The sequence below is a fragment of the Taudactylus pleione genome, unplaced genomic scaffold, assembly GCF_031769625.1.
Source record: "Taudactylus pleione unplaced genomic scaffold, aTauple2 ptg000109l, whole genome shotgun sequence".
Classification (NCBI taxonomy): Eukaryota; Metazoa; Chordata; class Amphibia; order Anura; family Myobatrachidae; genus Taudactylus; species Taudactylus pleione.
In genome coordinates, this window is record NW_028284511.1 from 8,795,655 (window position 1) to 8,808,700 (window position 13,046).

The 13,046-nt window shown below is 44.8% G+C and overlaps 1 protein-coding gene across 2 annotated transcripts in view; it reads right to left on the reverse strand.

The window, feature by feature from the left end:
* Positions 1–13,046, reverse strand: part of DRD4 (dopamine receptor D4) — a 131,269-nt gene that overhangs the window by 92,356 nt on the left and 25,867 nt on the right. Inside the window, exons 2-3 of one of the 2 annotated variants that reach the window (XM_088471054.1) lie at positions 9,564–9,624; positions 9,078–9,178 (exon numbers count right to left, since the gene is read on the reverse strand). In XM_088471054.1, the coding sequence (XP_088327180.1) occupies positions 9,078–9,178; positions 9,564–9,624 (162 nt within the window). Of the gene's footprint in view, positions 1–5,348; positions 6,137–9,077; positions 9,179–9,563; positions 9,625–13,046 lie in introns of those variants that run through there. The other variant, XM_088471053.1, reaches the window with a different exon arrangement.

Genomic DNA, 13,046 nt, shown 5'->3' on the forward strand with positions numbered 1-13,046 from the left:
AAACTGAGAGTTCAAATTTTGTTACTTCAGTGCCATAGCGCATGCACCAGCCTGTGACTTGCACATCTGCAAAAACTGGCCAAGGAAGGGGTAAGCTAACCTTTACTGCTCAAGGCCAGTATCACTGGGACAGCCAAATATCGCTCAACTCACCATTAATTAATGGCTTCTTTTTTATCGCTGCTATGAGCCATGATCTGGGTTCTAATAATAAATAGCATTCTGTCAATAAATTGTTGTACAGTGCTGATATTCATGGAGTTGGCCGATATTTTGTGTGTCTAGATGTAAAGTCCAGCATGCAATACACCATATCAGAAATGTATTGGAAATGCTGGGGCGTACCTGGGAGGTGGCTATTCAGACTGCTACGTCTTATGGGCGTGTTATGGGAGTATCTCGGAGGTGTGACACTGAAGTAGTTGTGCACACAGAAGCTTAATCGCTCACAATGGAGGCCGTAAGTCAGAATCTGTACCTAGCATGGTGCTGGTGTCTGTAGTGTAACTGGTGGTTACATCTGAAGACGCACCAAACATTATTACATTGTCTAAAGACTCTCAAAGTCGGTGTCAATGTATCTTTTTATTAACCTCCTAGATATTTTTTTTAAACTATTTAAAATGTATACGATATACATGGATTGTAGTTTATTTACAAGAAAAAATACTTTTGTGGTTCCAGAAGCAGTGGAGGTTCCTCTGGGGTAGAATTGTGGAGACATCTTTAAAGGGGTTGTGTATGGGATCCCAGCGGTCAGGATGCCGGCGGTCAGAATACCGACAGCGGAATCCCGACAGTCAGCATCTCCCAAAGGTAAGTTGCCTAACCCTTAACCTTCCCCACCTTTCCTGCTGCCTAACCCTCCCCCCCACAGCCTAACCCTAACCCTCCCCAGCCCGCAGCCTAACCCTAACCCTCCCCCTGGTGCCTAACCCTATACCTAACCCTCCCCCTATCCCTAATACTTACCATCAGGATGCCGGCGGTCGGGATCCTGGCGACAGGGCAGAGCGCTCTATGCTATTTATCAAAGAGGAAGGGAGCTCTATATCCAGGGGGGGGGGGTCTATGGTCAGAGTTGTGACTAGTGCCTGTGCACCTTTGTTTAATGGTGAAGTAACTACCGAATATTGGGAGTCATGGACATTGAAACCTAATAGGTCCAGTTATTAAGTAAAATGGTCTTTTAGAGACTTAATTTTTATGTTGCACAGATGCTTGCTTGTGTCTATTACAGTCCTGGCCGGCCCAGCAGTTCTCTCCATCTACTCATCTTCTGCAAAGGAAGGGGAGGAGAGAGAGAAAAGTGTCAGGGGCAGAGGCAGCGGCACTGAGGCGGATGGCAGGCAGCTCCCACATAATAGCACATAAGCGCTGAGGCTGATAGCCCGGGCAGCTGCCGCAGAGACTTGCTGATATCCTGAAACTGTGAGGATGGGTCATGGTTGTGACTGGTCACAGTGGGGTTGGGCCAGATAGAGGTGGCTTTGGCTAATTAGACCCGCAGCCACCACCAGAGCAATGTAAAAGAAGGATGTCCTTCACTTTTTTTGTTTGGTGCCCTACAGGGGCCGGCGCCCTAGGCAGCTGCCGAAAGCTAATGGTAGCGCCACCTCAATTGTCTTATGCGAAAAATTTTTTTTTGGACCTTTGCATATCTAAAGCTCATAGCAGTTCCCAGGTGTCACAGTTTTGTCTGGAGAAACCAGTGTTATTATTACACAAACAACAGAATTAGGATGAAGAGGTTCCTAATGACTAGACATTATTAAACTTTACAGGGTGCCACAAATGGTCTGCAGTGCTGTATAGAGGGCAAAACAATAAAACAGTACAGTGTAAAACAGTACAGTACAGAGAACAGTACAATACAGTAGGAGACTAGTCTGAATATAACACCCAGAAATCAGTACTGTTTTCTCAGCAGAAGTGTATTAATTATTTCTAGGAATGTACCATATGCAGTGGCGTAACTAGGGCAGGGCGAGCGGGGCACGTGCCCTGGGCGCTGTGGGACCAGCGGCGCAGGGTTTTTTTTTTGGGGCGCCGCCGGCCACGCTACCGGCCCGCCCTAGTTAGCCAGTGTAGCGCCAACCGCAGTGAGTGCGGTCAGCGCTACACATTTACACAGGACCGGCGCGAGGCTTCCAGCGCCGGTCCTGTGCTGCACAGCTGAGCCCCTTCCCTCCCCCTGAGCGCTTGTCCAATAGCGCCAGGAGGAGGTTGGCAGGCGGACTCATCATGTGCATAACACACACATCGCCGCCAGCGCTGGCGGCGATGTGTGTGTTAACCAGCAGCCAATGAGAGTCAGACGACTCTCATTGGCTGCTGCTGCTACTGCACACACATCACCGCCGAGCGGCAGCGATGTGTGTGTGAATCAGCAGCCAATGAGAGTCAGACAGACTCTCATTTACTGCTGCAGGCCCACTGCAAAAGCCGGCTCCCTTCCGGCTCCTGCAGTGGGTAATGGGAGAGACGTCATGATGTCTCTCCCATAATGCAAAGCGCGCCAGCCCGGGAGGACTGACATGCAGCGGGGGCAGTGGCCGGAGCGTGGATTCAGGTAAGTGTATTTGTTTTTATTTTTCGTGTAACTTGTGTGTCTGCACTACGGGGAACGGGGGGAGAAACTACTACTACTACTACTGGGGGCACCACTACTGTGGGGAGATACTTCTACTACTACTACTACTGGGGGCACCATTACTGGGGGGGGGACTCTACTACTACTACTGGGGGCACCATTACTGGGGGGAGATACCTCTACTGGGGACTACTACTGGGGGGGAAACTACTACTGGGGGCACTATATAAGGGGCTTACTACTAGGGAACCCACTACTGGGGGCACTAAATAGGGAGTACCACTACAGGGGGCACTGTATAAGGGCACTGCTTAGGGGGGCCTGCATAAGGGGGACCACTACTGGGGGCATTGCATGGGGCGGGGACTAATGCTGGGGCACTATATAAGGGACTAGGGGCACTGCACTGGGGGAACCACTACTGGCGGCACTAAATAGGGAGGACCACTACAGGGGGCACTGTATAAGCGGCACTGGATAGGGGGGCATCACTGCTGGGAGCCTGCATAAGGGGGAGCACTACTGGGGTCACGGCATGGGGGGGACTACTACTCAGGGCACTATATAAAGGGCACTGCATAGGGGGTACCACTACTGGGGGCACTGCATAGGGGGGACTACTACTGGGGGCACTATATAAAGAGCACTGCAAAAGGGGCTACCACTACTGGGGGCACTGCATTAGAGGGACTGCTACTGGGGGCACTATATAAGGGGGACCACTACTGGGGGCACTGAATAAGGGGAACTAATGAGGGGTTGCATAAGGGGGACCACTACTGGGGGTACTGTATAAGGGTCACTACTATGGGCCTCCATAAGAGGGACCACAACTGGGGACATTGCATACTGGGGGTACTGTATAAGGAGCACTACTGGGGTTAAGGTGCATATGGAAAGGAATGCTCAGAGTGACGATAAAGGGGTATGTTATGTTGACACGCCCCATTTTTAAGTGAACACGCCCATTTTTTGCAGCGCGCTCCTTCGGAACGCGTGCACATAGGGGGGCTCCATTTTTTCATTTTCCCTGGGCTCCAAATGCCCTAGTTACGCCACTGCACTAGTCATTCTCACTTTGTAGAAGTTTTCAGATCTTGATTACTGTAGCTACACAACATAATGGTATTTTAATAACCTATTTTCTAGACCTTTTTTAGACCTACTGTAACTGTGCGGTGCTACTGGTCAAAAGGGCAAAAGTGCATTTGTATACTGATCACTGTGATTCTTATATCACCTGCCTCATGAAATCAACTTCCCAGTGAAATGCTAACACTACACCACCTTCCTGGAAAAATGTAAATGTAATCAGCCTGTTCACATCCTGCTTCTGTCTTGGGAAATAGGACAGCTATAGATTTCCTTAGTGACCCCTTACAAAGCCTCCGTATGAGTTTTGTGCATTCATCTTACAAATTTCCAAAACTTGCAACACTTAGATGTACCTAAGTTTTTACAAGTGCGGACACACACGATTAAATCACCTAACAGCTGTGTTCTGTGTACAAAGCCTTCATCTCTGTATACAATTACAGGGATAATGACGTCACAAAGATGTTAATGCAGCTTTTATATCACACTAGCCTATAATAAACCTAACTCCAGGCTAAAAAAAAAATAAAAAAATTTAATTTATTATTTTTTTATTAAATATGATCCTCCGATATTTTACATAACATACTGTCAATATAGACTGATTTCCTTTAACATCTTAAAGGAAAGTTATGCAATTTACCTTATATGAAGAGTTGCATACCACAATTGTGTATTTGAGACACAAAGGGGTATTTGATTGATTCCAATTGAACTAAATCGATGTTGTGTTTTCTGTGGCTAAATCACACATTTACTAACACATAAAAAAAAATTGTCTGTTAGTAAATGTGTGATTTAGCCCCATAAAACACAACATCGATTTAGATGGATTTGAAATCATTTGTTTTCAATTAAAATCGAATGAAATGGACCTTTAGTAACTTTACCCCAAAATCTTAATCTAAGGCTGCTGAAGGAAATAGAAACCATTAGGGTTCAGTAAAAAACAGTTATTCTTCCTTTTTGCACAGGAAAGTAACACTCAATAAGCAATTAGCTTTTATTCATCTACAATAGTTCAAGTTAGACAATGGATTCAAATGCCTTATTGGTTTCTACAGATCAATGGAAAATGTGCAACTGTTAAGTTTGGAAAATGCATATAAACATGTACATGATGTAAGTATGCAGACTATAATTCATGCACATTTGTGAGGACAAGCAGACATTAGGTTGTATGCACACCTGACAATGCAATATAATGTAAAACGCATGTTTTTTCTTTTCTTAGTAAAAGTAAGATTTTGGCACTTACCATTGTGGATCAAAAAATGCACCTTTATACAGTATGTGCATACCAAGCCATTCACATGTATTCATAAAACTTAATACATGCTTGAAAGAACATTTAGAAGGATATGCTGCAGAATACATGCATTCACTTAGTAACTGTAGTTAAAACAGGTAGTATAATTACAAATATCCTAATCTCTACTATAATATGAAATATATAAAAGATAATCTGAGCTATTGTTATATGAGCTATTGTTATACTTGTATACTGTACATACTGTATATATATATATATACTATAAATAATACATGTCACATGATCCTTGTTCTCTTATAGTGTGACGTGTTTGGCTAGTGTGCATGTTGCACACATTGTACTGTACGCCTTGTATGCATCATGTGTAATATTTCCATGCTCACTTACCTCTGTATACACATAGAGTGGTAGAACCAATACAGCCAGGAGTAAGTCAGCTACAGCCAGGCTAACTATGAAGTAATTGGTGGTTGTTTTAAGAGCTTTTTCAGTGCAGACACTAAGACACACTAAGACATTTCCACAGATAATAAACACAATCAATATGAGCCCAGAGATCAAAGCCAGATAGTTATACTGAGTGTCCTCTGAGGGCTCAGAAGTTTGGTTGGAGGTGTTGCTGACCATGGTGCTGGCACTACACTACACTGTCCCATGAAAGCAGAATAGTGTGCACCCAGCGGAGTGTCTCTCTTCACTACTCTCCCTCTCTTCCCTTTGTCTTCTGGAAAGAGCAGTGTGTTCCATGAAGAATTCATCTATTTCTCCTGGTTTTCTAGTGATCTTCTCCTTAGTAAAGTCATCATAAGCACTTTGTCCTTGAATAGACAGCAACAGCACCGTGGACTTTACATCTGATCTCCATTTGTTATTATTGCAACCAAGGGATTAATGATCCTAAAAATAAGCATTTCCCTTATGATGACGTCATAGGTGTCTTCAAAAGTGGCTCCTAAGACGAAAAGGACCCCACATCTGCATGCATAGTAATGTTAGATCTACTCCACCAGCGTCCAGAAGGCAGAAGAGTGGGCTAATTGCTGTATGTCCCCCCACAGGTTGCGGAATGCAGAGGAATTCTTCCCTTTCTTCTTTGTGAGGAACTGAATGATCCCAAGGTGATTAATCTGCAAGTGGGTCGCTTCCAGGAGAAGAAAGCCGATTAAGGTAGAGAGGGTTTGTCCGGCAGCTGCTCCAATCAGCAGAGAGAGATCGGAACTGCTCACATCCCAACACAAAGCTCAGCTTAGGTTAGCTGTGAGTGTGACAGCAGCACAGGGAGGGAGTCTCTGCTGTCACCTGGGTCCTGTGTGCACAGACGGAGATTCGCTGTGCATCTGGGCTGTTTGTAACAGTAACTGGAATCTAATGAGAAATCCAAGTAGTAAGGAAAGGATGGAGGAAGTAATAGGGACACATAAACTTGTACAGGAAGGAAATGCTACAAGTAATCTCAATTTAGTGTTCTGGGAAATAAGTAACTTGTAAAGCATTTGAATGAGATGACATTTCATGAGGTTTAGTCTGGAAGTTTGCTCATGCAAAGTAAGGGTTAATGCAGAGGTCTATGTAGTTGTATTGTATAAATCTGTTTTTATTATGTTTCACTCACATTTGCTACTATGTATATTTGTTATCCTCATGCTGGGTACACACTAGGTGATATATTCCTACAGCCAACGAACCATATATTGTTTGCGTGTACACATGATACTATTATTATTATTATCCTTTATATGGCGACACAAGTGTTCCGCAGCGCCTTACATAGTACATAGAACTAATAAGTGAACAAGGGACAAGTAACTTACAGTACATTACAGTGCAAGACAAGGACACGATTTATATACATTGCTGCAATAGCGATTAAAGCACTCACAATAAGCAGCCGGGAGTTGGCAGTCACGTGTCAGGTGCCCTTATGGGGAGTAAAGAGTAGAAGAAAATGTAAAGAGAAGCATATGAGGGAAGAGGTCCCTGCTCGTGAGAGCTTTCATTTTAAAGGGGATACATCTGTGAACGACGTCTTGAACAGATATATGGCATCGGCCATGCAGCACGGCAAATGCGATATATCTGAAATATATATTGTTCACATCTGCAGGTGTGTACAGATGGCCGACCCATTTGCTGTCCACAGGAACCAGCAACAGTGACATCTCAACTGAGAGGGCATGTTAAAATGCCCGCCCATGTGATGTCTGGCCAGACCTATCTTCCGGCTGATTGGTAAGGAATGGGGATGAAGATGGCCGACCCATATACTGATGCCGGCAGCCCAAAGGGAGAAGAACCCGACAGGGCAGGTAAGTACCCTTCCCTACCCCTCACCCCCCCTGACAATCCCTTAGTGGTGGTAACCCTAACCTCCCCCCCTAGTGCCTAACCCTAACCCCCCCTTACTGCACCCTAAACCTAACCCTCCCGGGGGGGTGGCTAACCCTCACCTCCCCTCAGGGGTGCTAACCCTAGACCTCCCCCCTAGGGGTGCCTAACCTTAACCTCCTCCTCCTAAACCTAACCCTAACCCCGCTATGCTCCCTAACCCTCCCCCCCCCGTGGCTAATGCTAATGGCTACCCGGACTTACCTTGTTCGGGCTGGCGTCCTTCTGCATTCCGGCATCGGGATTAAGTTAGGTGTCGGTATCTTAAGTCCCTTGGTGGTATTGAGACCAGCGCCATCGCGACTGCCGGTCTCATAACTACATCCCGATTGGTAAATGTGTATGCTTACCAAAATTGGTCGCACGGTCGCTGGGTCCGTTGGTTAGTGGTGCCGTCGGCCAAGTGTAAACCCCACATTACACAGTTATTTTGGTTTTATATTTTTGCTCTGTATGGCACTGCAGAAATTTGTGGCACCTTATAAATAAAAGATAATAATAATAATGATGACACAAGACTACGGTAGGCTAAATTGAAAGAGGTTAATGTAGAAAAAAAGTTGTACATCTTTGGCAGAAAAGGGTTACTGCTCATAAGATAAATGCTAGTGAGACTTGTTGTGGGAAACTGAGGTCTATATGGGAGTAGGTTCCTGTTAAGCATAGACAGGGTTAAGAGCAGAGGAGTGAGAGGAAGAGAACACATGAATGGGGCATTGGGTTGTCATTGGTAAAGCTGCTGGATTTGTTCCCTTCCTGTCCGTACAACCATTGTGATTACATGGGGAAGGTGTGATCAGAGCAAGATGAAAAACAGAAGGGAGGGTGGATGAGGGGCCCTCTGTGCTAAGTGATGGGAACAAGAACATTTTAGCTGGAGATTAGTTTAACCCTTCCAATCCAGTGAGGTTTAATATATTCTTCTGTCAGGTGACAACTTCAAGGAGGATGGAATGTATGGACCATAGGACTAATATATAAAAAAGGCATTAATCCACTGCACTCTCCAATAACATGGGCGAGATGTAATGGGGGGCGATTTTGGAAAAAGTGCGAGTTTAGCCCTAATTCAAAAATTACAAAGCAATTTTCACTAACAAATTAATTTGCATTAAAAAGAAAGTAATTTTTTTGTTTCCTAAACAACACATTCTTAACAAACAATCACATAAAGGAAAAATATAAAGGGAAACAAATTATTGTGAGGCAGAAGTGCCTCTTCCCTTTCCGGGCCCTTTAGGTGACCCCCCCTCACCCCCTCCCGAGTACGGACACTACGCCTCGGGGGTGTTACTGGTGACGCAGTTTGGGGGCTGGTGGCTAGGGAGTTGCCTGTTGAGGTGGCAGCCTCCCTAATGGCTATTTGGCCACCAGTTCCCTTTGTAGGACAAGAAATGCCGCCGTCTGCTCCTGTACAGTCGCTGTGTGTTCTCGGGTGCCCTGTGATTGCTCACGTGTGGCGGCGGTGAGCTCCTGCAGCCGCAAGTCAATATTGTTGACCATGCGGATGTGAGTCCCCAGTGACACCGATGTTGTGTGGTTGAACCTCCTGAAGTGGCGCACCATGGTGTCCATTTATTCTGTGTGACGCGTCATAAAGGAGACTTGTTGCTGACAGAACATGTGGAGGGAAGATGCCAGTTCCTCAACACTCGGTACATCAGACTGTGGGGTGGACGGTGGTGGTTGCGGTTACTGTGGCATGGGTATATGCAGCTCAACGTAACTGACCTCCTCGTCATCAGTAAATGCCACCAGCGTCGCCCAAGGTGGCTGGACCAGAGGCGCAGGTGGTGTGGGGAGTGATGGCAGCAACAGAACACGAGAAGGACCTGAAAAATGAACAGAAAAATATATACTTCTACAGTACAAAAAATACTTTTCCTGTTAATTTAGGACACCAAACAATGCATGTGATAAATATATCCAAGCTTGATGACAGGTGCATTCAGTAGGGACTCCATTAATTTAAGGAAAACACCACAATGTCAGCATGTTCTTTATGAAAAAAGGACAACTTTACATATCCGTGTGTTTAAGTACGAGAAGCTACAATATAATCACTGATATGTGGCATCATTTTTTTTGTTTAATGGTTGCCGGCCATAATATGTCACAATGCAAACTAAATTGATGTTATGTAACATTACACTTAGGTTACATATGCCTGCATGGAAATGTGCGTAATGTGTGTGTGTTTTTTTGGGGCATACTTACCAGCCTTCTGTGTAGCTGTTTGTGTATGCCGTCTTTTCGCTGATGCCAAATGCAGTGGTTGCTGCAGCAGAGGCAAAACAAATGTAAGCATTCAGTGATGTTCAAAAGATAGATGTATTTAAAAACATTAAACAAGATGCATTCTAAACTAAAAAATACTCCGTCCATAATGTGCTAAAGCACACATTAACAAATTAATGAACTGCGCTTGTAAGGAATGTATAGATAATAAAACACTTGTTGCAATATGGTAGCATCTGTCTGAATAATGTACCAAGGACAAGACTTCTCTTAATTTTCACAATTTATTACATTCAATACATATACTCTTTAACTTGACTCACAACACTAAAAACATGTATTTCACACAAGCTGGCTCTGTAGCGCCCAGTTGTTATGCTGATCAAATACTTTTGTTTAGTATATATGTTTCACGCTGGCATATATGAGAGAATGTCCAAAATCCACAGTCATTTGTTTAGTTCTTAGTGGATATATCTCTCTCTCCACCACTGTATTGCACTGTATTGCACTGTATTGAATGTAATAAATTGTGATTTTTTATTTTTTTAAGAGAAGCCTTGTCTTTTTACATTACTCAGACATTGCTATAACATATTGTATATCACTACGCTTTGTTTTTTAGCTGCTCATTAAAATAAATAGTATAGAATAAAAAGGGGTTATGAGCGCTTTCTATAATATAATGTAAATAAGTTAGTGGCACCTGTAAGAAAAAAGTTTATTAATCAGTAAAACATATGTTTATAGCTCCTTTTAGGAGAATATGAGATGAAGTCCGGTTAGAATCGCTAATTGCTGTAATACTACTTGCCTTGGCTGTCCCTACCTTGTCCCTCCAAGGGGTACTCCTTGGGGGTCAGGTCCGGGCTGAGATGGTAGTCGGTGGAGCTGAGCCTGGCCTTGGCTCCAGTTCCACGTGTGCCGCTGGCGTCTGGCCGGAGGCGGCTGCAGGTGATGATGTCAGCGGGATGTAGCGGGCAGTGCGAGCGCCTGTGAAGCCAGGTTGTTCCAATACCGGATCTGAATCACCTCCTGGCACCAACGCGTTTCGTGTCCTCGGGCACTTTGTCAAGGATGGCAAATGAGTCCACAGAGGTTGTTTAAATACCTTAAGACAGCATCAACTTTCAGCAGATGTCACTCCCAATACTGGCTGAATATTACATTACATATGTTTTACTGATTAATAAACGTTTTTCTTACAGGTGCCACTAACTTATTTACATTATATTATAGATAGCGCTCATAACCCCTTTTTATTCTACATTATTCAGACAGGTGCTACCATATTGGAACAAGTGTTTTATTATGTTTACATTCCTTACAAGCATAGTTCAATAATTTGTTAGTGTGTGCTTTTGTGGACCAGATGGTACTGGTAGCTGCATAAAGGGGGAATTCTTTACTATCCACTTATTATCCTATTCCTCTTTAAGTAAAGCGCAAGGATACTGGATGCTAAGCTATTAGCATCCAGAAACTATCGCATTTTCCTATAGCACACATAACCAAATAACCCTTACTTACTGTGCTAGGGTGGCACACAGTCATACATTACTAAAGATAACATTTACCGGATTTACAATTACAAACTCTTAACTTTTTCAAGTATACTGACACATATTATTGAAAAGCAAACATTTATGCTTACTTTTAAAAACATTAATTGTTATCATTTTAATCTAAATTGTTTACAACATGGACATGGGCCTTTCTAACAATGTAAAAAATCAGGTCACAGGAAAAAAGTTATTAATGATCTATTTTTAAAATAAAAATTATGGGTAACATATTTATTTGACCCTAAAGAGGTTGTAAATAATTACACTTGACACTGATTTAGGTTGTTACAGTTAAAAGGGGACATTTGTTTATTTACTCGCCAGGATGGATTGGGGCAGGTGGACGGCCTGTGGGCCTGATTCGGAGACGGACGCTATTTGCGTTGTGTTGGCGCCTCTATGTCTGAGCGAGCGAACGAAAAATGCACTCGCTATTTTGTAAAGATGCCCCTTTGCCGTTCGCATCACACGTCATCTCCGGTATTTATTAGATTAATCGGGAACATCGAAAGGCATCTGAACTGCTCGCAGTGCTTGTGGTAGGATTTTCTTCCCGCTATCACTGCGTGCAGTTCAGGCTAAAAGACAACCAAGTGACGTGGTCGATGACGCTCCATTACTAATTATGCACTCCCATTAAACGCCCTTTTGACCGTTAGGCACGCCTGCGTTCGGATCTCCACTCCCCCGTTTTCAAGCACCTTCCCGTTACCACCCACAAACGGTACATTCTGTCAATCAAATTGGCAGCCCCTCACTGTTTTACGAGCGCACGATTCCAACCGCAATAACTGGTTTGCGCATGCGCATTACGACCCATACGCATGCGCAGTATGCGAACATCGCTCAGAGCGAACGAGCGGCAGCTTACGAGCGGCTCTGAATCAGGCCCTGTATCCACAATATGCGGGCCCGGGAGCATTTCAGGGGTGAAGATCTCTTCATACTGGGTAAAGTGGACACGAGCTGCATGGCCACCTCCTGTCTTGAGTGCATCACGGTGCTTCTCTGCTAGCTTTGCCTTCGTCACCCTTTTGATACCACTGAAACGTTTCTTGATGTTTTTCCGGTCACGGTGGAATTTGGAAACGGCATTAACCGCGTCCGTCACAGAACGCCACATTTCCTTCTTCCATGCTGTAGTTGTTTTGTGTGCGTGGGCACCAAGGAGACGTGGGAAAACTCTGACCATTGCACAGACCAGGGCGCAGTTCTCATCATAGCTGAAGCGAATATTGCGCCAAGTCTGCGTTTTTCTATGGGCAGGTGCAGCATCATCCTCAGACTCCTCCCAACTCTCCTCATCCTCTGACGACTTCTCCTCCTGCACCTCCAAATCCTCAGGCTGCTACACAACCACATCCTCCTCCTCCTCCATCCTCTGCTGTCTCACTCTCTTTGAAGCCATGATGGTGCTGCAGTAACACAAACAAATCACTCTCTCTCTCAGCAAATTCCTCCTCTCCTTCCCAAAACTCCTCACTACCTATCATAAGACAAAACAGAGGATCCAAGGTTTATATAGGACAGCGGTTTTCAACCGCTGTGCCGTGGGCGGTTGTGAAGTGTGTCGCAACACGGTCAGTGCCGCCGTCACCTTATAGAACTGTGGACGGGGCAGCGCTGCCGCTGAGCCCCTCTGGGAGGCTCAGGCGCGCCTGGGACATGACCTGCATAGACGCGGTGGCGTGACATCACAGGTCACGCACGCCACGTTGCCAGCCAGCTCGCCTGCTCCGCCATCCAGCCAGTCCACTCTCCCTCCCGCCTGCATGCCCACACGTGGGAGCCAGTGTAAAGTTTTGTTTTTGGTGTGGATCAATGTGGTTGATATTTTTCTGTGAGGGCAACCAATGGTTTTATATATTTGTGGGGGGCAATATGGTTTATATTTTTC